At 50.4% G+C, this 23,929-nt stretch overlaps 9 protein-coding genes across 9 annotated transcripts; 6 read left to right on the top strand and 3 right to left on the bottom strand.

The window, feature by feature from the left end:
* Nucleotides 1–840: 840 nt before the first annotated feature.
* Nucleotides 841–2,044, top strand: TRV_04254 (uncharacterized protein; the record flags this gene model as incomplete). Its single annotated transcript, XM_003021578.1, has 3 exons — nucleotides 841–1,096; nucleotides 1,173–1,412; nucleotides 1,470–2,044. 3 exons carry the CDS (start codon nucleotides 841–843, stop codon nucleotides 2,042–2,044), a joined length of 1,071 nt encoding a protein of 356 aa, XP_003021624.1.
* A 517-nt stretch (nucleotides 2,045–2,561) lies between these two features.
* On the top strand, nucleotides 2,562–3,403 carry TRV_04255 (RNA polymerase II mediator complex component Med8, putative; the record flags this gene model as incomplete). The annotated part of the gene is made up of 2 exons (XM_003021579.1): nucleotides 2,562–2,686; nucleotides 2,764–3,403. The coding sequence occupies 2 exons, from the start codon at nucleotides 2,562–2,564 to the stop codon at nucleotides 3,401–3,403; spliced, it is 765 nt and encodes a 254-aa protein (XP_003021625.1).
* Nucleotides 3,404–3,681: 278 nt separating this feature from the next.
* Nucleotides 3,682–4,681, bottom strand: TRV_04256 (uncharacterized protein; the record flags this gene model as incomplete). The annotated part of the gene is made up of 2 exons (XM_003021580.1): nucleotides 3,682–3,948; nucleotides 4,040–4,681. 2 exons carry the CDS (start codon nucleotides 4,679–4,681, stop codon nucleotides 3,682–3,684), a joined length of 909 nt encoding a protein of 302 aa, XP_003021626.1.
* Nucleotides 4,682–5,072: 391 nt separating this feature from the next.
* On the top strand, nucleotides 5,073–6,584 carry TRV_04257 (uncharacterized protein; the record flags this gene model as incomplete). The annotated part of the gene is made up of 1 exon (XM_003021581.1): nucleotides 5,073–6,584. One exon carries the CDS (start codon nucleotides 5,073–5,075, stop codon nucleotides 6,582–6,584), a length of 1,512 nt encoding a protein of 503 aa, XP_003021627.1.
* A 1,274-nt stretch (nucleotides 6,585–7,858) lies between these two features.
* On the top strand, nucleotides 7,859–8,833 carry TRV_04258 (C6 transcription factor, putative; the record flags this gene model as incomplete). The annotated part of the gene is made up of 1 exon (XM_003021582.1): nucleotides 7,859–8,833. The coding sequence occupies one exon, from the start codon at nucleotides 7,859–7,861 to the stop codon at nucleotides 8,831–8,833; it is 975 nt and encodes a 324-aa protein (XP_003021628.1).
* Nucleotides 8,834–9,272: 439 nt separating this feature from the next.
* On the bottom strand, nucleotides 9,273–10,980 carry TRV_04259 (F-box domain protein; the record flags this gene model as incomplete). The annotated part of the gene is made up of 2 exons (XM_003021583.1): nucleotides 9,273–10,498; nucleotides 10,587–10,980. The coding sequence occupies 2 exons, from the start codon at nucleotides 10,978–10,980 to the stop codon at nucleotides 9,273–9,275; spliced, it is 1,620 nt and encodes a 539-aa protein (XP_003021629.1).
* Nucleotides 10,981–16,054: 5,074 nt separating this feature from the next.
* On the bottom strand, nucleotides 16,055–17,263 carry TRV_04260 (pantetheine-phosphate adenylyltransferase family protein; the record flags this gene model as incomplete). Its single annotated transcript, XM_003021584.1, has 1 exon — nucleotides 16,055–17,263. One exon carries the CDS (start codon nucleotides 17,261–17,263, stop codon nucleotides 16,055–16,057), a length of 1,209 nt encoding a protein of 402 aa, XP_003021630.1.
* Nucleotides 17,264–17,824: 561 nt separating this feature from the next.
* On the top strand, nucleotides 17,825–19,890 carry TRV_04261 (uncharacterized protein; the record flags this gene model as incomplete). The annotated part of the gene is made up of 3 exons (XM_003021585.1): nucleotides 17,825–18,553; nucleotides 18,620–19,229; nucleotides 19,418–19,890. The coding sequence occupies 3 exons, from the start codon at nucleotides 17,825–17,827 to the stop codon at nucleotides 19,888–19,890; spliced, it is 1,812 nt and encodes a 603-aa protein (XP_003021631.1).
* An 815-nt stretch (nucleotides 19,891–20,705) lies between these two features.
* TRV_04262 (mRNA capping nucleoside-triphosphatase, putative) lies at nucleotides 20,706–23,498 on the top strand (the record flags this gene model as incomplete). Its single annotated transcript, XM_003021586.1, has 3 exons — nucleotides 20,706–22,736; nucleotides 22,823–23,266; nucleotides 23,331–23,498. 3 exons carry the CDS (start codon nucleotides 20,706–20,708, stop codon nucleotides 23,496–23,498), a joined length of 2,643 nt encoding a protein of 880 aa, XP_003021632.1.
* Between the last annotated feature and the right edge of the window lie 431 nt (nucleotides 23,499–23,929).

Genomic DNA, 23,929 nt, shown 5'->3' on the forward strand with positions numbered 1-23,929 from the left:
AGCGTCCAGTGGATCCCGCATCATGCATTGCATCTCAAGCTCTGTCCAATGGCGCTCAACGGACAGGGATACATCACATCCTATCACACTCTGTATCACCGCCCCAGGGCGGCCGGGCCAACTCGAAAGCTGACAGATTGGCCGGCATCGACCAGACCCAACCATGTTGGCTGGGGGGAGGGAAGGGCCTCTCCTGCAAGGGATCAATCTGTTTACCCTTCTCCCTTGTGATGACAATTCGTCTTGTCCCTTTCTTTGACCTCTTCATGCATGTTCTTGCGGAAACCATTCTCCCTGCATACTCTTGAAGTATGGTTGCTTTTTCCCTTGTCCTTTCTTCATCAACTGTCGAATAGTTCATAAGCTGGGACTCGAACGCTTTGTTCGACTTCCTTCGTTTTCCCCGTCTCTTGTCGGCCCTTCCACCCCAGAGTGTGCCCGTTACGCACCGTTAGTCCTGCTTGTTTACTTATCTCAAGAGACTCATCGTGAGACGTTTTGCGGAGTACATACCACCAGAAGCACTTTGTGGTTTGTGCTTCCCCGCCCTCCCGTTTGAGACACCCGGGAGGCTGCGTGCTGATACGACTGATTTCAGGGCCAATATACAACTTGATACGTCTGCTCTACCTACTAGTGATTCCCCAAAAGGGTTAAAGAACACAGCGATAAGTCGATACAGGCGTTCTTTATGTCAACGTGACAGAAAAGGGATATCACCCGGATGGTTTTATACGGATAGAGAGGTTTTGCCAATCCGTCGGATGCATACAAACTCTTAGCGGACTTGAATTCTTTGTCAACTGGAGATTTTTTCGCGATAGCGCGCTACACTCTGCCATGTTGCTCTCCATACTTGTGCTGTCTACCCTTCTACTGCAAGAGGTTTCAGCAGTCCGCTTCACACCATTTTCACCATGCGCCGATGTGTGTGGCGGCATGATAGCGAACACCACTCACAAGGAGATTAAGTGCCATGATGATGAATTCGAGTCCACAGCCGAGGGACGTCGTTTCCGTGACTGCGTGTCGTGCGAACTGCAAAGTACATTTTATGATGTGCCCCACGACGAATCTGATGTTAAATGGGGTTTATGTATGAAGCTCCATTCCGATATAACCGTGCGAAATGAATTAGACTTGTGGGGGGCTAACATGCAAGTAATTTCTAGATAACCTGCGATTTGCCTTTTCCACTTGTATCTACGGCATCCCCGCGGTGAAACAGTCATTATCAACTCCATGTCAGGTTACCTGTCAAGGTCTATCTGAGTCTATCATATACAAACTAACGGAGCCTATCGGAAGGAACCTCTATGATTTTTGTGGGATATCAACATTTTCTGATAAGGATATCACTGATTGCACTATCTGCTACTCCCTGACTGAGAATGAAAAGTTCCTTGCCAACTGTAAGTCCATATAGCTGGAATCGAGGTTGGAATTATACTGACAAATCGGCCTTTTAGTCCTCGAGGCTTTCCGCGAAGGATGTCGCGCCAGAGTCCCCGCGGGGGACAAGTTTTTTATCGAGCCCAATAGGATCTTCAACAAGCTGGCCTTACCCGCCGACCAAGATCCACAACTCCCGGGCAAGAATACGGGCCGTTCGAGGAAAAATTTGATTCTCATCATTGTTTTACCGATCATTGGGTTCTTATTATTCGGTGCGGCTCTATCCGTGGGTTGCTTCTTCTTTATCCGCAACCGTCGCCGAAGATCCAGGAGGGAGAGTCAATCGAGTAGTCTGCATGAAAGATGGAATGATACCTCCATCATGACTCCATCGCACAATGGCCTACACAAGTATTGGGGAGGCGAGCAAACTCCCCAGCCACAGCACCCATACGATCCCAGTATGGCACAATCTTATAACCACTCATACTACGGCCCAGATCAACAGGATGTCAAGTATCCCTCTGAGGCTCATATGATGACCTCCCTCGCCCCTCAAACAACCCAACATGCCACCGACGGCGACCGAAAAGTCCCAATACTATCTGCAGCACCACCTCCACGGAAATCTCTAACGAACAATAGATAGAAGCGCCTTGAGATTGCTGATGCCTATTCCCTCCATTTTAGATTCTTCCATATCTGCCTTGTTCTAGCTCAAGTCACTTCACCCCTCCTCCGACTTTGGCTCCTCCACCTATTTTATGATACCCTTGTATTTATGTCTCATATTGAAGCGTGTTCCGCAGGGCCTAACTCGCCTACTCTCCCCTATTTCTTTCTTGTTCTTTGTTCCGCTATCTGGAAAACAGTATTGGTCATTTTGGGAAATATGGAGTCTATACTATACTGGAGTATTTAAACATAATGAAAATTTCCTTGATGAATACTAGCCTTATATTTTCTCAATGGCAGTGAAATAGACTCTCTACGTAGGATCTAAATATGGCTTTGTGGAAACTAGCTAACTGACAGCTCCTTATCGATAAGACCTGATGAGTCGAGTTTAAACTGTTTTCGCGCTCGCAGCAGCTCCATTGAGCCGGCTAAACCGCAATCGCATCTGTTAATTAAATACACCTACACACAACTCAATCAGGATTACAATGGCGTCCCTAACTCAAGAGCAGCTAAAAGTCATTGAGCAGACGCGGCAACGGCTCGTTAACCTGACCCAGTCACTGGGATCTCTAGTCAACAATATCTCGCAGAGCCAGCCACTCCCAGCTTGGTGAGCAGCATTGACATTTCCCAAAGAGCCCGGAAACATACAACAAGAGACTCAAAACTAATCCACATATCTACCAGGTCATCACTTCAGTCACAAGCTGCAATAATATCGAACAACCTGCTTACCATATCCCAGCTGCTTCATGAACACCGCGACCTATTCTCGTCCCTGGTTGTGTATCCAACACCCGCGTTTCCCGGCAGGACGGAATCCTCTATGCTCAACCAGCTTATGCGAACAAAACTGGAACCCCGGATAGAAGATTGGCTAGCACACGGGCGATCAGTGGGAAAAGAAGCCCTTGAACAATCAAGTGGTGATCAACAGCAACTTATAGCTGGCAGTATTTCAACATCTGAAAGCGGTGCTAATACACAGCGGTTATCGGGGGAAGACTTACAGGCTTTGTGGGAATGGGCACCGATTGAGGCCAACATGGAAGCTAGAAGGAGAAATTGGGGCGGCGATTATACTATCGAAGAGAAGGAAGCCGGTTTAAACAACGTGATTACAGGCTTAACTAGGAAATCAAATGAGAATGTCGAGGGGGCGGCTGGACGAGACCTTGACGAATCTGAGGACGAGGATGAAGTGATGGAGGGTACTGGAGAGGAGGTGAAGCCTGGTGCCGGCCTTCCATCTAGGGATACTACTACCATGCCTCTGGATGATTTCTTCCGATATATGATGACAGGCGCAGAGCCACGACCACGTTGAGAAAATAATCTTTTATAAAAATCGGTTTCTTCAGAAATACCAAGATTAACGGGAATATGACAGTTAAGCATAACCGCTTCAAAAAGAAGACAAAGATAGCAGTCATTAATTAAACTGGAACACAACCAAGATAAGAGACGCCAAATTGCTCAACTTTACTTCCAAAATCGAAACAAGCCGCAGCATAGAAGAATAAACATTAACTATTATTTTCGTCATTAGATAAAACCAACCCAATACTACAATTGATAGATAAGGTATCCATTAGATATAATTAATCAGCCCCTTCGTCTTGTTGATGGGCCTTTGACCGAAGGACTCTGGGACACTCCGCTCGATACTGCTGCGGATTCTTGCTCGTGTGAAACCCGGGTTGAAGACTTCTCGGGGACAGTAGATGGAGCGTTCCAGTAGTAGAGTACTTGACCAGCGAGTATGACGTTAAGGGTAAATCCAGCCACAAAACCATAGAGTATGAGTTTATCGTCCACTTCCTGGAGGGTAGTGAAGATGCGAGAGAGGGATCCGAAAAGGTAGTTAAAAACCTAGATCAAAGCCGAGTTAGATATCGCATCTCAGATAGCATATGACGGTGGAAAGTAGCAAATTGGAAATCTAGGTAAAGGTGCGCCTTACCGCAAAAGAGCTAAGCTGTCCAATGCCTCCCTGGTTCCAGATTGTATAGATTTGGGGGAGCTTGCTGGCAATACCCAATAGTCCAGCTCCAGCTTGGAGGTACCCCATAGTAGCCTGATCAACGATGGTCTCGCCACTAAACAGCAAGGCGTAGACGATACCGATAACCGCAGCGACAAACGCTCCTGCGGAAGCTGTCTGGCCAGAAAATACCAAAACCAAGACGCTGACCACAATGTCCTGCACGGCAATCAAAGCAACCTCGCCATATGTACTGAAAGGAAATCCCTGGCGCGCATTGTAAGCAAGAGTGATAAGAAAGCTGGTCGTCTCAAGCGCGTAAGATGTGAAGGAGACTCCGGCTGCTGAGCGTGAGGAGATCAGCTTGAGAATCTGCGGAACTTTGACGATCGCGCTGAACAATACGATGGCAATTCCAAGAGCTTTGGAGATTGCAAGCGGCAGACACTCCGGATCTTTTGTTATATCAAGGCCGAGGACGAGGGATGTGAAGCAGTTGGCGCCGAGTAGTGAGATAAGCGCGTCGTTCACGGGGGCAGGCAAAGATGTAGTGATTTGCCGAAGTAGGGGCTGTAGGGGGTTTATTATGCTTGACTGAATAATCTGTGGTAGCGACTCCATCTTGTCTATCCCGCTAATTCAAGCTCCTTGTCTGTTCGATCGTTGTAGATGCCGTTCGCCGTCGGTGTTGATGTCTTTTGACTTCTGGACAACTTTCGTGCTTTGCAATGGCAGAATCCCAATTGGGTAAGGCGGCGAAAAGGAGGCTCATGCCAAGCAATAATCACGTGCTGTATATTAGTCATGTTGGAGCTAAGCCCTTTTGGGGGCGTGGACTTTCTGATATCAAAAACCAAAACGCAAGCGACGTCGAGAAGAAAAGCGTTGAAGAACGAAGAATGGGCTGAGGGATGCCGGGTTCACCATCCGTTGAACAATCTCCAGCCTGGTGATGAGCCTGAGGGCGTTTTCCCTGCGGCCATGGGCCAAGTTGGAGCCGGGAGGTCGCTGCATGGGATGCATCTTGACTTCGAGAAACGGTCCACTACCACAGCATGTCCAGCTACGGACCTTTACAGGAGCAGTGAGATACTTGCAGAATGATACTCAATTATGTCCGCGGTACCTACGGAAGTCATACTTTTCGTCCCATGACCCATTGACGTCCAGCGAGCTTAGACCTAGATCCTTCTTGCCATGGTCACGGTCCGTCTCCTCTACGCAGCAGACTGGAGCTCTCTTCAGTTCGAAAGCCCCTACCACATATACATCAACCGATGAACCGATTTCAATACCGCAGAGCACTGCGGAGGCAGTGCAAGAGCTTCCACATCGACGGAGGCAGCGGCTAAAAGCCCAAGGCGGAACCAATTCCTCGGAGCAAGAGCTACGCCCCGATGCATCTTCGCAGCTCTCGAGCATTTCTTCGTCATTGCCTAAATCTTCTCTGAAGGGAAAACTAGCAGCCTTTCTTGCCCTTACGAAGCCACGACTATCCTTTTTAATCGTTCTGACAGCTACTACAGCATACGGTCTCTACCCAGTTCCTTCGATATTACATCTCGACCCAACCGTCACCCCTCTACCGACTCTCTCTACTTCTACGTTGACGTTTTGTTATCTGACTGTGGGAACATTCTTATCAAGCGCCAGTGCCAACACAATAAACATGCTTCTTGAGCCTAAATACGATGCCCTCATGTCTCGAACGCGCAATCGGCCTTTGGTTCGAAAACTTATGTCTACCCGTGCAGCTGTGTTCTTCGCTATTGGAACAGCAACTGCTGGTCTTACTGCCCTCTATTTTGGCACGAATCCGACCGTAGCTGGCCTGTCAGCCGCCAACATTATCCTCTATGGCTTTATATATACCCCATTGAAGCGGATCTCTGTCATTAATACCTGGATTGGGGCTGTGGTAGGCGGGATCCCCCCTCTAATGGGCTGGGCGGCTGCGGCTGGTCAAACGGCAATAACTGGTCACGATACCTGGAAGGATCTCCTGTTCGGGCCAGAGAGCGTGGGGGGCTGGCTCCTAGCTGGCCTCCTTTTTGCGTGGCAGTTCCCGCACTTCAATGCCTTGTCTCATCTAATTCGGGACGAATACAAAAATGCCGGATATAAGATGCTTGCATGGACCAATCCAGCGCGAAATGGCCGTGTAGCTTTGCGCTACTCCCTCTTAATGTTCCCTCTATGTGCTGGTCTGTGGTGGGCTGGAGTAGTTGATAAGGGTTTTTTGATTGGTGGAGTACTCATCAACTCCTGGCTCACCAGGGAAGCCTATCGGTTCTGGATACTTGAAGGAGCTAAGGGGACTGCGCGAGGCTTGTTTTGGGCGAGCGTGTGGCATCTACCGCTGTTAATGGTAGGCACTCTTGCTGCCAAAAAGGGGATTTGGGACGGAGTTTGGAGTAGAGCCATGGGCTATGCAGAGGACGATGAAGACCTCGATGCTGAGGAAATTGAAGAGACATCTGACGTACTCCCTCCTCTGCCAACATCACGGGTCCAGACCCCATAATCTCCAATGTACCACCACCACTGTTTCCCAACCTTTTGTATAGTATGTGGAGTTCTAGAAATGTAACTGCAAACAAGCACACTTTTTATTTTATTTTATATGGACCCAGCCTTCTCCTGACGGGAACATGATCACCCTTGCCTATCATCTTCGCCCTTCAAGGACCACAGCCCCCCTTCGCCCATCTCGCCATCCCCATCTTGTCAGTTTTTATATCGTCGTCTGCAGAGGCTCCAACAGCCCGCTTATGTCATCCACACCTAGAACACGAAATATTGCCATATTGGGTCTAGCGCCTGTTCGTATTCAGCCTCAAGTTTTTAACCTTCGAAACGCTCAAGAACAATCAAAAGCAAAACAGGAGCCAGAAGAAACGCAGAAAAAACACTGCCTCGCTGACCCACTGCCTTGTGTACTACTTGGAACGATGAGCCAAATAGGTGCACAGCCTTCCAGGATAGGGATCGTTGAAATTTATATATCGAGCCCTGTCTGGGGATATCGACTAGACTGATAATCTTGCTCCAAGAACTGCCCAATCTAGATATTCGTCGTATCAATATCACCAAGTTTGACCGACACACACTGTGGGGAGAACGTCTACTCGAAAGCACAATGCTAAATAACAATATCCAGCATCTATCCGCCCCCTCAGAATATCATCATGATCGGGAAAGCAATCTAAGCCAACAGAAGGGGGTATTTGTGACCCCGTCACGAAAGATCGGCAACCAGGTGGTCTTTCGGATAAAGAACTGTACAGTTCCAAAGCGAACTCAACGGCGAAATACTTCTTCTTCCGGCAGCGACCAGTCGACCGGGAAGCCATGCAGTTCTCGAAAGTCCCATCGCAAATCTAGAGCTGGGTGTGGCAACTGCAAGAAGCGCAGGGTTAAGGTAGAAATCAATCTCCGGGCCCCCATACCTAGGCGGCCATGCAAAATGCATGTACATCCCAGGGATTACTGACAAAAACAACTATATCCAGTGTGATGAAACGCGGCCGCATTGCCTTAGGTGCGAAGCTTATGGTGTATCTTGTGATTACCTGGACCAGCAAGCGTTGGTACCTCTCAACGCAGGATCAGGTAGCCCTGTGTCTATTACCGGAAATGAATGTGGCTCTATAGACTCGGTATTTCACACAATGTCAAGGGCAGATCTTGCCACGCGAGTCACATCCGCTCTCCAACTAGGGTCAAAGACCAAGATTCGGCCCTTGACCGCTGATTCAAAATCAATAATTGCCCTTCATCATTTTCTAAATACCAAACATGACAACACTCCACTCACTGATGCTGGAGAGAAAGTTGTGGCAACAAAAATGCTACCTCTGGCGTTCAAGGTTGGTGCATCTACTTCTCCCTTGTGTGTTTGATCTGGTCTTGTTTGTTGACTCGACACGTGGGAAGACGCCATATCTCATGCATGCTATTCTTGGTATCGGCGCCACCGCTATAGCGGACCAGGCCAAGAGTGACTCTTCATACAAAGTTCTGCATGCATATCACTGGCAGCAAACCCTTAGACAATACCAGGAGGAAATTAGAACTAGCATTGGTCTCCACAATATGGATGGTCTAATGTCCACATGCATGTTCATGAGCAGCATTACCTTCCTCGGCGCTGACCCCGATTATACCAAATCGTGGGTTTTTACCAATAACCCTGCAGATCTTAACTGGCTTCTCATCCAAGGTGGATTACGCTTTCTCCTCATGCACCTCAGCCGCTACCTTGAACATAGCATCTGGTATGAGGTTTTTATGGAGTCTTCAGACGAGGAATTGTTTGGTGACCATAGGCCGGGAAAGGTGGGCCTGCACCCAGAGCTTGCTGAAATATGTGGAATAACGGATACAACTACCGAAGATGATAACCCCTGTCTCTGGCCTCTGAGAATGCTTACCCCGATTCTTAAGCTTGAACATAACCGGGAGAATTTCTCCAAGATCTTAGGTTTTATGGGGAGACTGCTACCGGACTATACGAATAAACTACTTGCTAAAGACTCCAGTTGCATGATTATACTTGCATATTGGCTCGGGAAGTTATGCGAGCGGCCTGACACCTGGTTATATTCACGAGGTCAGATTGAATGCTATGCACTCTGTGCATATCTGGAAGCACTCGGAGATCCAAAGATCCTAGAACTTTTGGAATATCCTGCCAAAAGATGCGGCTATGTACTCGGTCGGCTTGCACCGGTTGATATTTTAGATGAGTTAACCATAATCCCCATGATATAATCAATAGCAAATGAAAGGGTACATTTTGCAGATATTAGTTACCCCATACGCCAATATAGCATACATCTTTCCGATAAATACATACTGTCTATGCAAGGCCTTCAAATAAGATTATGGTCACATGTCTGATATGTCACAACGCTAATGGATTATATTGTTCGTTTCTCATACCTTCATGATTCTTCATAAGATAGCCGAAGCAGATATAAATACGTAACATCGTCAATAAGGTCGAGATGAATATATCCGCCCAAAACAAAACAAAATCAGGGAAATAAAAACATCAACGTACATTCAAGGAAGAAAAGACGATTTTATGTTGGCCAAAGACCAAAACAGAAGAACAGAAAGCAACCACAAAGACCTAACATGAAAAGGGGAGGATGGAAAGAAAGGTGTCCTTCTCGAATTCTCTTAGGTATGAATAGGTGTAAAACGCTCACCTACAACGGTCCTGGCTAGCAGAAACCCGCGATTTGGATATAACCCAGGCTTCCCAAATCTTTCGCTGCCGATAATCCACCGTTCTGCCGTCATCTTCCAAGTCATCAGCTGGAATAGAGCTTAGAACCTCCCACTGGTTGGTGAAAGGCGGTAGAAGCAACGGAGCAGACAGAGAATTGTCTGGTATCAACTCTATTTGGTTTGCTCTAGGTCCAACATCACCGTTATGAGAACTGAGGCCGTCTGATTCATCGCCGAGACTGGTATTATCATCGTCATCGTCTCCGTTGATATTATGATAGTTGCCTGGGACGTATGGCTCAAACATCTCATCATCCTCACTATCCGAGTTTGGAAACGACTGGATATCGGATATGTCTGCGCTTGTTGCCCATTTCTCGTCAAATGCGTTCGAGTAATCAATCCGACGCAGACTGACCCACTCAAGGTTTTCCATTTCGTCGTGGAGCATGGATAAGATGTCTTTCCACATGCTTCCCTCCTTTAGCAGGACATCACGAAGGCGAAGGCCACGGAGAGATCTGCGGTGCCGTCGAGCAAAATTAATAATCTCTTCTGAGTCAAGTCTCCAGGCTTGGATACCAAATGCACGGAGCCTTTCCCAATGCACGTTATGGAATATATCTTCCAGATGGAGGTCTAACGGTAGCCGAGATGGGAACCCTAGGTGAATAGCTTCCATATTTTTAGCTGCCGTGAATAAGGTCTTGAAGACTTCCGAGAGCTCCCTCATTTCTGCATTAACATATCTCATTGCATCAAAATGAATCTCAAGGCATGTCAACTTTGTTGCAAGGGCAGAAAGAAGTTGCACTGGTGCCCTTTTCAGTGTAAGCGTAGCCTGGGGGTTGATCTGTGGGCCCGAGAAGCGATTTGCAGGGGATCCAGCCTCCAACAGTGCTAGACCAACGTTTTGAATGGCGCGAATGCATGCAGGATTCCAATCCACCACTACTAACGGGTCCAACGGATTATCATGCCTATCAATGAACGATCGCAAATCACGCTCAGCTTCGTCTTGGACCCTCAAGATCTTCACGTGTTGAAGAGATGTGAATGATTTCATTGCTCTTATAAGAGAGTTCAAATCTTCATTTGACGAAACCAATCTCTTCTGTTCTTCAAGGCGGTGGATATGTTCGGCCAGATTGAGTTTGCTTGAATCGGCCGTTGAAAGCAGCTGGGGTATATTATCTCTTCCTGTAAAATAAAAGGGTCCGTGAGCATTTCCGTAAAACAGGATACGAATTGAGAACAATACAAAAAGGACAGGTATTCAAAAATTTACCTTCTACATAAAATGACCGGATTATATGTGTAAAGGTTCTTGCATGTCTTGCCAGGTGCGGAATGCTTGACAGCTGGTCAAGTTTCTTAAACGCAGGTTCTGAAAACCGGACGACAACCCGACTAAACTTATGAGCTGCACCAACTTCTGAAAACCGCTTGCAAACCTCTCGGAATCGGTCAACATCGCTGCGGAGATCTTCATGATACCCATTTTTGCCCTCTAGCCACAAACGCGGGGGATCCGGCTGGCTCGGTCTCCTAACGCTCTCAAAGAAAAGATATGCGCGGTGGTCAACACTGGTGCATCTTTCTGGGTCCCGTGTGAGATGATCCAGTATTTCCTTCAACAACTCATTCGAGAGGCGCAGTATGCCTTTGGGTTCGTTATCCATTGTACCGTCTTGCGCGTCACTTCCCCCCTTATGCCAACAGCTTTATTCTTTTTCTCCTTCCTGTCCTTTTCCCTGCTGTTTCAGGATCGGTGTAAATTCCGAGTCATTAGCTTGCTGGATGGGTAGAGGGAGGACAAATTAAAAGTTGGTCCAAAGGATAATACCAAAGCACCAAATAAATCAGAGATGGAGAGGGATGGATCAACAGCCTGGCAAGTGCTAGGGTTACTGGGTCATATGGCACAATATGCAATCACGAGATAAATTTCCAGGAACACCGATTACTGCAGCTTGTGTTGGAGCGGAATGCTTGGAGAGCTTGAAGATCGATGACAGCCTGTAATGGGGTAATTGGTACCAATATAGAGTATATATAGTAAAAAATAGAGCTGGAAATGAGGCGATCAAGAATGCCGAGATGATATATAACTACACCGTTTCAGCTTGGATAAACAGATTCCAGTCGCAAGGGCGATAGTTGGGCAGGGAGAGACGCATGGATATAAAACCGAACAATTCCAAGCGACAACCTCCGTACTCCTGGCCCCAATGTTGTCAAGTAGGATTGACAGACGTGTGCATGATCAGACAGGGCTCCCTTTACCTTTTTTCCCTCTCGTTTCGTTTCTTTTTCCCTCCTGGTTCTCTCTTCTGTCCCTCTTGTGTTTTTCTTTTCTTTTTTGCTTTTCCTGCTGTCTGTCCACTTTTCGGGTGCTTTCCTTCACGACTGCAGGTCGTCTGCACGTAGGGAGGCGGGAGAAAAGGAGGACTCGCTGGCCCAATCCTGGACTCTCCTCACCCACCATCAGGTCACATGACCGAAAAAGCTACCAGCAGATCCCCAGCCAGCAGCGGCAGCAGGGCGGGCCGCTGCGAATCGTGAGCGAGCTGAGAGGGGACAGGCACGACCAGAGAGGTGGCGCGGCTGTAACGGACGAATCGTCTTTGAGGGAGCCCTCCTGTCGGCCCATGGAGCTTCTGCACTTCTCGTGTTTGGACTCTTCTGCACAGCTCAATCCCTGGACGATGCACAAGCCAAAACTCCTGCAACGGCAGACATCCCCGCTGGCAATTTCACACGAAACAAGCGAATCACGCTGGAATTTGAGCCGAATAAAGACGGGGACGTTGCTGGGGTTTCTGGGAACCCGGCCTGGACCAGCGCCACCGGGATCAGGATATATAAACGAGTTGCTATAACCAGAGATGGGAAAACCACGGAGACAGAGCGTGTTTCTGTTAGCGCCAGCTGCCACGTGAGATGGAGGAAACTAACTAGTTATGCGTGCTCCATTGGACAGCGTGGCTTGTCTCGTAACTTGACTGATGCTTGATTCTGCTGTAGCCTTGTTTGATTTGATACCTCGATTGCCGCTTGAAGCCAAATGAAGTTGATGATAACTAGCTAACTAACTAGTTGGCTGGCGGCAGAACTCAAGGCGGTCAGCTCGTTTGGGATAAAACGACTTCATCTTCAACGTCAAACTTCAACTTCACACCAACTACAAAATATCAACAACATCAACTATCACTACAGCTACCACTGCTGCTGCTGCTGCTGCTGCTATGATGATGCATGATGTGGGAATACAAGATGTCTACTCCGTACAGTGGCGAGACTGATGATGGGACCGACCATGCAGCTAATTCGTGAAGTGATCATCCCAAACATGCAGCATACCCCTGGAAAAGGGCATGCCGACTCAGTTCCGTCTAGTTCCTTTCAGTATACCGGGCATCTAGAGCCAGCAGGTCCGGATGGCGCGTTCTCGTAAGCGGGACGACATACGCTACCTCGACAGTACTGTGTGGACACGCGAAGTACGAACGGCAGGAGGGATGCTAATAATAGGCGCTGGGATCAGCCGGTACTCGTTCGACTTTCACCAATCCTGAGATCTCCATTGCAGTGGCTACAAACAGTTGCATTAACCCTGCGCTTCGCCTTTACCAGGACTGGAGGCTTGTCCTCAGACAGGGTTGTGGTGCGAGATTGGCTAGTTATCAAGGTGAAGAGCGGCTGGTTCTTGGTACATGCTTATTTTGTGTTGAGGCGCATACACAAACTCGACTCCCAACCAATAGCCACGAAAAATCTTACCTATATCTCAGTGATATACCCTTCAATGCAATCCTTCTCTGATTCTGTCCCTGGTAGCGGACCCCTACTACCTCAGCTCTATGCCAAATATATCTGGATAGCATTCCTGTTGGTCCTATCCCGGACACCCAGTAGCGAAGCTACCTGTGATGCTGAACGGCACGACATCAATAAACGAAAATGGGAGCCAAATATTGAACCAGGGAGCTAAGATCGTACTCTCAAAGCGCAGAGAGTGGGGTTGCACAGACTGCAAGCAAGTGACAAGCAGCAATGCAGTCCCAGGCACTTCGCCCAAATCACGAGCATTAAATCACTTCCACAAGTTGCTGGATAGCTCGCTGTGATACGTCCATACTGCATACTAGCAATCCATGTCCGTACAGACTTAAAAGAGGGTTAACCATATATTTACAATTTCCTTCTATGTCATTCCCCCTTCTTCCCCCTGGAAGGCTGTGCTCCCCCCCCTTAGCCACCGCCTTCTCCGGTGATATGTCGTGTGAGATATATCGTCATACTCTCTAGTTCTACTCATACCACATCCATCATTCATTGTGGCTGCATCGCACAGCTGGTGTGGCTACTAGCTACTGCTCCAAATCTACGAGGTATCGATGCCATCTCACCTTGCAAGGCCTCGTTAGTTCGTCCTAAAAAGCCTTTTCCAGCTTCCTTCGTGAAAAGATAGTCGCCATTACCTGACTCTGGCCCCATCCTAGTCTGGATGGCGCAAACCCCCCTGTAATCACAGCGCTTACTTAAAACAATAATCTAGGGAGTCCCGGTCACCCACCATCTCGGATTGTTTCAGCTCCAGAATAAATAAACATCCACTCTCTCTGATGCGGACTTTTTTGTTTCTTTCTACTCTAAATATAGTCTCATCCACGTTGATGGTCAAATCTCTTCTCAAATAGGTCAACGTTAACGCCTTCTTTTCACGATTGCACGGTACCTAAGTCGCTGCTTAATCTCGAACCAGCAACCGTTACATAAACATCGTTTCTACCCCTGCAGGGTTATCGATGTACATGTACTTCCGGTAACTATGCCTGTTTGTTTATCGGAGCCTTTTTCTTTTGGACTTTGTGGCTATCAGTGCAGTGTTCAAGGCGAAGCCAAATAAACCATTTGCACTACGGAGTATACTTTATTGTTTTGGTATACTCTCCTCCAGGGCCAACCAGTTTGGAGGTCCGGGTTCCCCTGCGTATTGAACAGGAGTATGTTTTCTACATGTTATCACGATTACGTACCTTGTCGGATTGCAAGTAGCTAATTCGGAAATCAGGATTCTAGCGGGTCAGGCACACAATTCAATGCTTAACTGCATCAAGCCGCGATTTGTCCAACGTACGGAGAGGACACACTGGAACATGCAGTTCGAATCAACCCCCAAAGTTCTTCCTTTTAAGAAACAACGTCCGGAAAAAGGCAGTTTTTGTTTGCTCACACACGCCCGACTTCTCATATTCAGCTCTCCAGCGGCTAGGGTCTCTAAACCTCAAGCAACTCGTATAGTTAACTAGTTAGTCAACTAGGTTGGATAACTACGCCAAGGCTCAGAGAGATGGGAGCAGAGTTCTCATATCCAGTCTGTCTGTCCCGCGTGTATTAATTATGCTCGCCCCTATTAGCATACAAGGAATACCTTAGATCCACAGTCAAAGGTCAAACAAAACTGTCCTGATACATATCGGAACAGATAGGGAAACCAATTGATGAAAGCGTGTGCAGAAGAATTCCATCAATTGCAACAATTTTTTTTTTTTTTATCATAGATTCTTTGCCAGGTGATGGTATTATGCTACCATCAAAGAAGTGATTCTTCGCATTCTCTGGTTCGCTGAAGCTGGCATTCTACATCGCCATGGGTTATCCCCCCTTAGCCAGCTGGTTACCGAGAAAAAAAGGGGGGGAGACGCAAAGCAGGAAACACATCGCTTTCACATCCCCCCCAACCCCCAAATGTTGTAAGATATATCCCAGCACAACTCGATATCAGACGAGGCAGCTAGCCTCACTTACGTGTCGTTGAGTCGTGCCGCAGTTACCCGAGTCATGTTCAGACGTGTCCCAATGGCCCCCACCAACTGCAGGTAAGGGCATGTCTTCTTCATGTAGGCGTGCACTTGGCTTGCAAGGAGAAGTGATGTGGACAAAGTATATTGCTGGAAACCCACAGACCAGCAGCAAGTGTGTCTCTATCGTCATCAGCCTCTGGTGGATGAACTACGTGGCCCTGGAGCAGCAGCTCATGATATGGGCGGCATATGTGACTGGTATACCCCTGAATTAGGAGTTACTTCCATGCCAGATCACCATTTTTTCACCTGGGTTCCATACTCCGTGCCTAGGTAAATGCAATTGATAGCAGGGATGGGCAAAACTGGAGGAAGATGTGCATTGATCCGCTTGCAACATTCGTCTAGACTCAAGGGGGGGCGGTACCTCTTGAACTCACACGTACAGACTCTTGAGGCCAAGTTTCTCAACGAATAACAAGTTGTGCAGCACGTCATCACGAGATGTCTTTTCATGCGAAATTAGGCTTACGACCAATTGACCATCGGAAAAGCATTTCCCAGAATAACTGTTTCTAACGCTGGCCGTTAGCCACCCCTGCAAGACAAACATGGGAGAAGGTGGTGTGCCATGCCATGCAGCCGCTGCAGGCGTCAACTATGACAGGAACAACTCCTAGCGTCTCCAGGGTCTACTACGAGTCGACAAAGGGAGGAGTTTACCTATAGAACTACCAATCGCTATCAGGGGGTGTAAATATTCTTATGCAGGAGAATTGGAGACCAGGGAATGCGACGCAGAAAAGAGGCGAGAACAAGTTTCTTCAGGGGCATGACATTCATGAATAATAGAGAGGTGTGGTGTAGGTATCAGCATATGGCTATGTACATACAAGGGAGACTGTCAGTAAGGGAGAGAAGCATTTCCGTTGGCAATCCGGGATACTCAGAGACTGCTCCCCTTGGCGAGGTTCATCCGCCGCCGCCTGATTTCGGTGCTTGATATCTTGGATTCGAAGCTGTCTCCTGAAGCTGATACAGCAGCATCAGCAGTATCCAGAACATCGACTTCAAAGACCTCGAGAGCCGACCATCCTTTCTTCAGACGTTCATCATTGACGGCTTGACCGCCAGAACGAGTTTCCTTTGATACTACCAAGGCAGTGATGTCGGGGTCTGTGATCGTGGGCCCAAACGGGTCAGCAATCTGGACGAACCTAAACTCTAAGCCTGGGGACAGGGAGACGATGGCCCGTCTACCATTGGGCCCAGGCTCGTATTCACGCATAATGTCCACGGTGCTAGAAGGAGAAAAGTCGATAATAGACTGGAGGAACAGCCAGACGCCCTTCCAGCGGTGTTCCCAGGACTCTAAGAATTCAGCATATTTCTTGTTCACCAGCAGCTCATCGCCGGTGATACCGACGGTAACAACTCGCTTTCCCTGACCGTCCCGCCGTGCAGGCTGAGATAGGGATGGACATGTATCTAATGCCAGCACTGTTGCAGTAGAAAGTAGTTTATGTCCGACGTGTAGGTGGTCAAAGGTCCCTCCCACGGCGACAGAAGAATGCGCCGCAGCAGTGGGCGGAGCTGTCCCTTGGTCCAAGACGAGGCCGGTTGACGGCTTCTCTCCCGATGTCTTCAGGTCCAGGGTACGGATATCTGCTGTCTTTATCCTGTCATCAGCGGCTGCTCTGGCAGAGAGCGTGGCTGCAAAGGATGCTGCTCTCTCACAGCCCGATGGCAGATAAACCGTATCCCACGACCTGTTAGACTGCATCAGGCTCTTGACATCAATTAGGGGACCGTAAGCGCATGCATCACCACCGGCCTGTCCGTCCAGGTCAACGAAGAAGACCCTGGCATCGACGCCTCCGGGCCCGTCCAGCTCGACCGAGGCAGCAACGCTGACGGCAGCCAGCAGCCGGTAGATATCAGCCAGGAACCGCTGCAGCAGGTCGAAGGGCTTCCCCTTACCGCAGACAGAGACGGCTATGTCCAGCACTGCCGGCCGGCTGTCCTTATCGTCTCTTGAAGCGGCCGCGAGGGCCTGCAGGATGGTTGATAGAGCATGGCCGCAGGTCTCCCTCAGTGCTGCAAAGGCCAACGGGGTATCAGTGAGCAGCAGCAGAGCTGAATGACGGCCGTCCATCTCTTCTCGTCCTCCTCTTCGTCGCTTTCCGTCCGGCCACCCTCGTCGTCTCGTCGTCTCGTCTCTTTGCTTGCTTGCGTTGCGCTTCTTGCGCCGCCAAAAAGTCGCAGAAGAAGCTGAAACCGGCCGCGGGTTGTTGGACTCGTCTTAGTCAGCGTCACCGTCAGACGTCAAAAGGGCGAAGTTGAGCGACGACGAAGAACGAACAGAAAACAGGCAAACATCGCGAAGGACGACGAGCCAGACAGGCGCACGACGAGAGACGCAGGAAGAACCGGCGATTGACCAGCGGGAGACGGCGAGACGAGGCGGACAAGCGGCAAAAGGGACGCTGTTTACGCCCTCTCCCCCCTTGCAGCGGCGGCGCCATCGAACTAACTGCCTAACTCACGCCTGCGACTCTACCACCCCCCTACGGCTGCGCGACTCCTGCGACTCCTACGGCTCTGGCTCTCAGTATTATGCCCGTATCGTGGCCGCTAAACGCCAGAGTCCCTGCTGCTGCATGCTGGTCAGCTTCACGACAGCAGACGAAGGGCGGTAATCGTGCCCAACCCAACCATGGCCGAGCCTAGTATACCATTCGATGGCCCCCGCAGCAGAGCGCCTACGTTTCCACGGCAGCCAGAGGAGCTGCATATGCCCTCAGCGAACGCCTCTTCGAAGCCGCAAAATGAGCAGCAGCAGCAGCACAGCTCGATTCCGCCGCTGTTGAGCATCCAGCAGCAGCCGGGTCCCCAGCAGCAGCAGCAGCAGCACCAGAATAATGCTCTCCCGGGAGCCCTACAGCCTGGTCCTGCAAGCCGCCAGGGACAGCCATCTACGACACATCACAATAGTAGCAACAACATACACAACTCGTCTTCCTCGTCCGGAGTGCCCTCGCAGCTAGCGGTGCCTATGACCCCGTCGAAACAGTCGTCTATGAGCCAGCTGCAGTCCTATCCCTCCAGCCCAGGAGTAGACCAGCAGCGATACCAGCATCACCAGCAGCAGCAGCAGCAACAGCAGCAGTCCAGCATGATGTCCCCGTCCGGACAGTCATCGTCGACGCCGTACTCGCCGCTCGGGCTGGCAGATATACGCCCTCACATGGATCTGGGCCGGATAGACGACTCGGCCGGCTCGTCCACCATCCACAACGGGGACATGCACACGCCCAAGAACAGCAGCTATCTCGCTCCGTGGGCATTGTATGCGCTGGACTGGTGCAAGTGGCCCGCGGCGCCAAACACCAATTCGGCGGGGAAGATTGCTCTCGGAAGTTATCTAGAAGACACCCACAATTACGTATGTTCTACGCGCCGTCACCTAACGTATAACCTGTATGCTCGTCGTATGTGCTAACCAATGTAGATCCAAATACTTCACGCGCAGACGGCTGAGCGGGACTACAACGATCCCGACAACGATCCGGGGCTGGAGTTTGTGAAGACCGCAGAGGCAACGCACTCCTACCCGGTTACTCGCATCCTCTGGGAGCCGCCATCGTCACAGAAACAGTCGACGGACCTGCTGGCCACCTCGGGCGACCATCTCCGGCTCTGGTCGCTACCCTCGAACCCCAGCCAGCCGCAGTACTACGGCAGCAACTCGATCAACCGGATGAGCGCGAGCAACAAAAGCCCACCGCCGTTGCAGAAGCTCTCCCCGCTCGCTCTCCTCTCTAACTCCAAGACCCCCGAACACACTGCGCCCATAACCTCGCTAGATTGGAACGCTGTCTCCCCCAGCCTGATCATTACCTCGAGTATAGACACCACCTGTACGATATGGGACATACCCACTCTCACTGCAAAGACGCAGCTCATTGCCCACGACAAGGAGGTGTACGACGTCCGGTTCTGTGCAAACAGCGTGGACGTCTTTGTTAGCTGCGGTGCAGACGGCAGCGTGAGAATGTTTGATCTCAGGAGCCTAGAGCACAGCACCATCATCTACGAACCATCGGAGAAACACGATAAGGGTAGGTATACAGCCTATACTGCATTACAATGATATAATGTTTTAACATTCTCCTAGGGAGCCCCGGAGACCTCTCGCCCGGCCAATATTCCGTATGGCCACCACCACTCCAACGCATTGCAGGTACGTTATCATATATATATATATCAACATAGATAAAAGAACAGGTAGACTAAGTATATTTTTTAGCATCACCACATGATGCCCACCTGCTGGCGACGTTTGCCCAGGACTCCAACATCATCCGGGTGCTGGACGTCCGCCAGCCGGGCCAGGCACTGCTTGAACTCAAGGGCCACGCTGCGCCCGTAAACTGTCTGGAATGGTCTCCGTCCCGTCGAGGCACGATAGCCACGGGAGCAGACGACTCGCTGGTCCTGATCTGGGACCTCATCAACCAGAACAACGCTGCCGCCTTGCCACTGCCCCCCCAGCAGCCACAGGGCCTTCACTCCGGCGGCAATGGCAACAGCAGCAATTCTACCGCGACCTCGACCAGCGGCAACGGGCCCTCGACCCTCGAACGAGGCCCTGCCGCCGCCTGGCGCTGTGACTATGAAGTGTCGAACATCAGCTGGGCGCCTCACATTCCTGCCACCGGCCCGGGCAGAGACTGGGTTGGCGTCTGCGGTGGAAGAGGGCTCTGGGGAGTGTCCATATAAAACCTTCTTCATCTCTTCTATTCATCTCTCCCTATCTCTCCCTATCTCTTTCACTCTGGCACCCTTTTATCATCACTTCTCTTCTACCTACCTGATCTACACCTACTTTTGGCCATGGTTATATTCTTTGGAAGTGTGGGATCAAAAGAAATCAAAAAAAGAAACACACGGGGCAGGATGGCTTCGATGTCTGTATCTATGTCTAACTATCAACTATATGAATCGTCTTCTCTTCGTCAATTGGGGTGGGTTTCAGGGGCCGGGGGCCATGATGCTGGGGGAGAGAAGGGCTGCTTGAAGATTGATACTGTGCTATATACTCCCCTTATACCGGGTCAATAATATCTCCATTCGTCTAGTCTTCACATCTACGTCTCTGCTATCCCGTCTATCTACATCACTGTCCACGATCCAATGCCAATATCCAATATCTAGTTAACTGGAGCTGCGCTGTCAAGGCCCGCCGTCTCCCCCCTATCAACTGCCCCTATCAACAACGCCGTCTTCCACCACAACCAGCGGCTGCTCATCGCCCTCGCTCTCTTCTTCTTCTTCTGCTCGCTGCCGCGCTTCGTCTCGTCCATCCCGGCGGCTTCTTATCACTTCTCCCTCCCCCATGGCCCATCCTGGCCCCGGAAAAAGAAAAAGTCCTTCTAGAAGTCTTGAACTTCCAACAAAAAAACCACCAACTCCTCTTTAACGAACTCCAACCCTCCCTCACCCCCAGGATCCCGACTGCGCGCGCCGCCTGAAAAGACGCCCTTCGATCATGTCGCTGCCTCGCATCTGATCCCGCGGCCTCTTCTCCAGACGCCATGGACCTCAGGACCATCATCAACACCGACTCGGCCGTGGGCGCGGCCCGGGGTCCGCAGCTACACCAGCAACCACCACCATCACAGCAGCAGCAGCAGCATCACCAGCAGCAACAGCAGCAGCAACAACAACAGCGTACACAGCGGCCGCTCTCAATACACTCGCTGGGGCCGGACGAGCCTCCGCTGCGCAGCGGCAGCGTCCACGATGAGCATCCGCCGCAGCACCACGAGTACGGCGGCGGCCCAGCTGGCGGACGGCCGTCGCAACCGCTGCAGCCTCCTCTGCAGTCCCCCAAGCGCATCTCAGCGCCGTATATGGGCTCGACTGCCCAGTCGCCGTACCAGCAGCCGCCGCTCGCCTCGATCCTGACCGGCAGAGAGCCCGGCGAGCGCGCCAGCAGCGTGCTGCCCGTCCCGCGAGAGCCATACTCGGCCTCCTCGCTGCCTCCGCCCTCTGCGGCCTCGCTCTCCTCGCCCTTCACGCCCCAGCCGACCAGCGCCGGCACCCAGCACTCCTCCTACTTCTCCCAGCAGCGCTCTCAATCAGCCCATTCGGCTGCCTCGCCGTCGTCGGTGCGCAGTCTGTCCTATCCGTCTGGCCGTGAGCCTTCAGGCCACCCTTACTCGCCCAGCCAGCAGCACCAGCAGCAGCCGCAACTGCAGCAACAACAGCAACAACACCAGGCATTCCATCACCAACAGCCGCCGCCGCAGCAGCAACAACAACAGCAGCATTATCAGCAGCAGCAGCAACAGCAGAGATCGCAGCCAGGGACACCTCTTGCACCTCCAGGATCTTCCTACCGTCGACCATCCCCCCATCCGGTCCGCCCCCCGTCTTCAGGCCACGATGCTCCCCTGTCGGCTCGTCTGGGAAGCCCCTGGGGCAGTCAGGATGCCTCCTCCGGTGGCCAGAGAGACGGCGTGTCTCCAACGGTGCATACGCCCATCTCACGGCACAATTCAGTAGCTACAGACTCTTATCCCCGGCAGTTCTCCATGGAACGGGAAAAGGAGCAGCACCTTGATAGTGTCAGCCCAAAGACCATCGTTTCTCAACAGGGAGCCGCCCCGTACGGTGATATCAGCGCCAGCAACGCCATCAATAGAGACAATGCCATTGGCAGCAACCATAGCACACTCAATCAATCCGTCCAGACGCCCCATAAGGACCCGGAATTGGCCCAGCAAACAACTCACCAGCCGGGACTGGAACATCAAACCCTTCCTCCCACCACTGCTCGTCCGTCTTATCCTCCTTCAACTCCACAGACCGCATCCATCAGTAACATAACAAACTCAGCTACCACTGCCTCTGGCTCACCTACCGGTCGTCGTCCGGTCCAGGAAGCATCACCGACACTCCAGCACCACCCTTTCCCCCCTAAACCTCTGCACCAGCCGCGCTCCAGCATCTCTGCAGCTCCAGGACCCTCTTCCGCTGTAGAACGTGTCCCAATGTGCCCCCCACGGAAGAAACGCAAGAGATACACCCAGCCTCCTATATTTGCCTGCAAGGCTCCTAGAACTTCCGGCACTCCTCCCCCCATCCCTCCCAAGGGCAGCCAGGCGCTGGCTCAGCCTCCACCCTCCTCCCTCTTTCCAGGTAAACGACCGTTACCCAAGCGTGAAAGCCTCGACCGGAATCTCACTTCAGACTCGCTTCCTCCGCGACCTTCAAGGGATGCCGACATGGCGGTCAATGGCAATGCAGTCAAGGAATCAGCTGCAGATAACCCCCTAGGACCTTGGGAGCCTACGATCACAAATGTCATCCCGTCAGAGGAACTGACCAAACTGATATGTGATTTCTTGTTTCAACAAGTTGTCATGCGCAAAGATATCGGCGCCGGTCCAGCTGGTGGTATGGCTGTTGGGTCGGGAGCCATCCTCGAGGTCGAAGCCAAATTGGGCAGACTGATAGACAAAAGTCGGGGCGAGAGACTGCGTCTTCCCATCCTCTCAGAAACTGTCATCAGCAAGGACGACCCCAATCTGAGGCTAGCCTTTGAAAGTTCAATGTCACAGGTAATTTTCATTTTTTCCCCCTTATTTTCCCATCGCTTATATATATATGTGAGTACTAATTATATATATTTTCTCTCACGATCCAGGCCCAACACCGGGCGATGAACAACTTCCTCAATGAGGCGGTCAAAACATCCATATCCCAAGGAACAACACGCATCCCGCTCGCCTACGCTCACAAACGTGAACGAGATACTTTCTACGACATATCTGCCAACGACCTCCCTCCAATTGTCCAACATCATCTACACCCACGCCATAAGCCCAGGGTGAGGGTAACCACAGACGTGCGCACAGGAGCCGTCATAGCTCGTATCGTCAAATGCCGTATTGCCGACCTAGACGTTTACAGTCCGCGAACGTGTCTTGACTGGCGCATCAGTGTGAACCTCGAAATGAACTACGACGGAGACCTAACCAAGTTGCAGCAGACAAGTGACTGGAAACGAAGCGGTGATCGAAACAAAGACCGCATGAGTTACAGGCATCTGGCATACCAGATAGACCTAACACAGGTCGGAACAACAGACGTACTTCTTCCTTTCCCCAGCTACCTTGTTTCATCGAATATCTGTCTAACCGTACAATATATAGAGCACCCCTGCAGACTTCGAGCATGAGCTTGAAATCGAAATATCTTCAGCGGAAATCCGACGGCAAGGTGACCTCGCGTTATCTGGAGACATGAACAACCAGTACGAAGACCTCATCAAAGGATTTGTAGACAATATCCGTGTTCTTGCCAGGGCCGTACCAGGCTAGCCAATCGATGATGGTTATATACTTGCAGCCTAGCATGAGGAGAACCGTTCAAATGAGAAGAAGGGTTTAGAGCGAGAAGGAGAAAACAACCGATTCCTTACTCTTCACTTTTGTTTTGCCTTTCTTTTTTTATGATGACTACCATTAATTTGATACCATGCAGCAGCATTTTTAGTTATAGCATTCAATAGCCTTTCTTTCCTGTATTGTAGTATTTCCAACCTACTCATAACTAGATGGGGAGAAGGAGGATGGATACCTGCTAAAAGAAAACTGATTAGTTTATTATCTTCCACCCATCCTCATTATATCCGGTCCGGGTTTTTATGAATATATATCCCTGGCTGATTGGAGTAACAATGACTTTTAAATTTCCTTGAGGAGTAGATCTGTATGTGTATGTATATGTAGGGACTCTAATTCAGACAGTC

This window comes from Trichophyton verrucosum, assembly GCF_000151505.1.
Source record: "Trichophyton verrucosum HKI 0517 chromosome Unknown contig00340_1.f1.exp, whole genome shotgun sequence".
Classification (NCBI taxonomy): domain Eukaryota; kingdom Fungi; phylum Ascomycota; class Eurotiomycetes; order Onygenales; family Arthrodermataceae; genus Trichophyton; species Trichophyton verrucosum.